The sequence below is a fragment of the Etheostoma spectabile genome, chromosome 6 (assembly GCF_008692095.1).
Source record: "Etheostoma spectabile isolate EspeVRDwgs_2016 chromosome 6, UIUC_Espe_1.0, whole genome shotgun sequence".
NCBI lineage: Eukaryota > Metazoa > Chordata > Actinopteri > Perciformes > Percidae > Etheostoma > Etheostoma spectabile.
Window position 1 is genome coordinate 4,948,250 of NC_045738.1, and position 3,160 is coordinate 4,951,409.

At 38.2% G+C, this 3,160-nt stretch overlaps 1 protein-coding gene across 1 annotated transcript in view; it reads left to right on the top strand.

Moving 5' to 3' along the window:
- Positions 1-3,160, top strand: part of LOC116691433 (focal adhesion kinase 1-like) — a 53,604-nt gene that overhangs the window by 21,458 nt on the left and 28,986 nt on the right. The window contains 6 exon segments of the mRNA XM_032519048.1: positions 568-579; positions 582-664; positions 1,134-1,227; positions 1,460-1,560; positions 2,364-2,479; positions 2,874-2,974. Coding sequence (XP_032374939.1) covers positions 568-579; positions 582-664; positions 1,134-1,227; positions 1,460-1,560; positions 2,364-2,479; positions 2,874-2,974 — 507 coding nt within the window.

Sequence of the window (3,160 nt, forward strand, 5' to 3'; positions counted from 1 at the left end):
AATATGACCTAATATGCTGAGGAAATAAACTCAAAAGTGCTTCAGAAAGAAGAAAATGTTCCAATCAATGATCCAGGCACTGCGTTCTTGTCTCCCTCCTTCATTTTACAGTCGAATGGTGGCTAGAACAATTTTTGGTCAAAGGTCAAAATGGAATAGATTAATTTGCGTTATTTTTTGTATCACGTTATTTTTTCTCAGATTAATTAATCAAAATGAATGCGTTATTTTTGACAGCCCTAATTTTAACAGACTTTGCACGTGACAAAGCACTCTGACAAGCTGGGTAAATGCAAGTGCTGACTAAGAAGTGTATGTGTGGGCACTGATGTATGTGTTTGATCTGAAGGTCTTCTGTGTGTGTGTGTGTGTGTGTGTGTGTGTGTGTGTGTGTGTGTGTGTGTGTGTGGGGTGTGTGTGTTGTGTGGTGTGTGTGTGGGTGGTGTGTGTGGTGTGTGTGTGTGTGTGTTGTGTGTGTTGTGTGTGTGTGTGTGGGTGTGTGTGTGTGGGGTGTGTGTGTGTGTGTGTGTGTGTGTGTGTGTGTGTGTGTGTGTTACATATTCATAGCACGGGACTATGAGATCAGCGAGATTGTATTGAGTTGGGACGCTGCATAGGTGAGGGTCAGTTTGGCGACGTCCACCAAGGAGTCTACATCAGCCCGGTATGTACAGTAATCTCTTTTTTCACATACACAAGCTCTTAATATCAGTAGCTCTTGATTTATGGTAGCTTTATATTGAAAAAATCTAATTTATTAGCCCACTTTAGATGGTCTTTTGTTTTTCATGATACAATATTAAACTGATTCTTAGGACAACAATACAGTATCTGCTGGTATCACAAAGTCTGCCACAATACAATTTTAATTCAGTTCAGGCGCCTGCAACAGATACTTGACCAAAAACAATAAACTGAACTTGAACTCACAATAATTGCACATATACAGTATAGTTGTAACAGAAGAACATTGATTTAATGGGCTTGTCACTGAATAACTATGATATACTTACAACTTGTTAATTAAGTTTAGGTGATACACAAACCTCTAATATTTTCAGTGAATTTAAAGACGTATATATGCTGCTGTTTTAATGTTAATCTTGTTGTTTGCTTGGATGTGTTTCTTGCAGGAGAACCCAGCCCTGTCTGTGGCAGTGAAGACGTGTAAGAACTCAACGTCAGACAGTGTCAGGGAAAAGTTTCTCAAGAAGCACGTAATGTTGTGTGTGTGTGTGTGTGTTGTGTGTGTGTGTGTGTGTGTGTGTGTGTGTGTGTGTGTGTGTGTGTGTGTGTGTGTGTGTGTGTGTGTGTGTGTGTGTGTGTGTGTGTGTGTGCGTGCACATTTCTAGATGTTACTTCCCAACAACACCTGTGCTTCCAAGAATTTGCAGAATAAAAATTTTAGTACAGAAAAACTTGCAAGTAGTTTGTGAACTGATCTCTTCTTTCACTGCAGTGACCATGCGCCAGTTTGACCACCCTCACATTGTGAAGCTGATGGGAGTCATCACAGATAATCCAGTCTGGATCATCATGGAGCTCTGCACACTTGGAGAGGTGAGTCGGACACTGATAATAATGTTTTTGTTCAGTATCTGCTAGTTTACATGGATGTGTTAAAAGACTCTTGTACTGTATAAAAATAGACCCTATGGCTATATTTGTCATTATTAGTTTAAAGAAAGAGGGATTCTAAGGAAAAATATGATTTTTAAAATGTGGGTGTAAATCAGATCATAAAGACATTATCTTCAAACAAACACTTTAACTGTGTTTTAAATGACTTTTAGTTTCAATGCCACAGCTCCTTTTTTGTTGTCCATTACATTTTTCTCTTCACTTTGCATTAGTGTATTATTCTGAGCTGTGTTAACTGTAAACCAGTGTTTTCTCCAGTGGAAAAATGAGTGTTTCTAAAAAATAGGAAGCGTTTTTAAAAAGAAACTGAACATCTTCTTTACTAATTAATAAATTGCTAAATTTACTTTGGTTGACAAATGATTTGTTTATTTGTTGTGTTTCTGTTTGCATTGGTTCTTTATATTGGTTTTCTTAATAAGCACATTTTAAAGCAAATCTGAGCTCAAGATGCAGCACACCACATGTGTAGGCAACAAAACATTGGACAACTGGCCATCTAAAACGCACCCATGTGCACCCATTGTTCCTCTCTTTCTACCCCTCTATCTCGATTACTCTTTTTATTTATCTTTTTCTGACTCATTATATCTCTGTCTACCTCATATTCTTTTCCTGATTTCTTTCCCCGTTTCTGTCTTCTGTGTTTTTCGATCAAATTGTGGCTCTTTCACCTTGTCTCTTACATCTCTTTGTTTTTTTCCCCTCTCCGTCCTCCACAGCTACGGTCATTTCTCCAGGTGAGGAAGTACAGTCTTGACTTAGCCAGTCTCATCTTGTACTCATACCAGCTCAGCACGGCACTGGCTTATCTGGAGAGCAAGCGCTTTGTACACAGGTATGCATTAGGGGTCTCCCAAAACCTCTAATATATCAGAATATTTTAAATGATAAAAGCTATTATTCTACTACTACTAAAAAAATAGTTGTGCTAAGTGGCCAGTGCAAAATAACATTACATATGAAATTGTGGTTCGATTTACTAAACAATATTTTGTTTACAAATGATCATGTATAATGTGAATATTTGTTTATGGCAAATACATATGTATATATTCTGTAAACCACAGCCTGGTGTTACCACCAACTGGAAGGCTTAATGCTGGATGCTAGCGATCTTGTGACATGAGATGTCAGATGTAAATTATTACTTCATGTGAAAAGTGTCCGATAAACAGAATAAATGTCATAGTGTCAAGAATTTTCTCTCATTTTGATTCTGCCCTCTTCAGGGACATCGCAGCGCGGAACGTGTTGGTGTCTACAGTTGACTGTGTAAAACTTGGCGACTTTGGTTTGTCTCGATACATGGAAGATAGCTCTTATTATAAAGGTAAATACAACGCCTGTGAACATGCACAGTGTTTACATAAATGCACACTACACCGTTTCCCTTTAAAGTGCCCATATTGTTGGGTGTTATTTTGTGTCTCTGGTGCATCCACACGCATACAAACTTGAAGAAAAAAGCTATCCATGCTGTTTTGAGTGAGATACAGGTTTCTGAATGTCCTCTGCC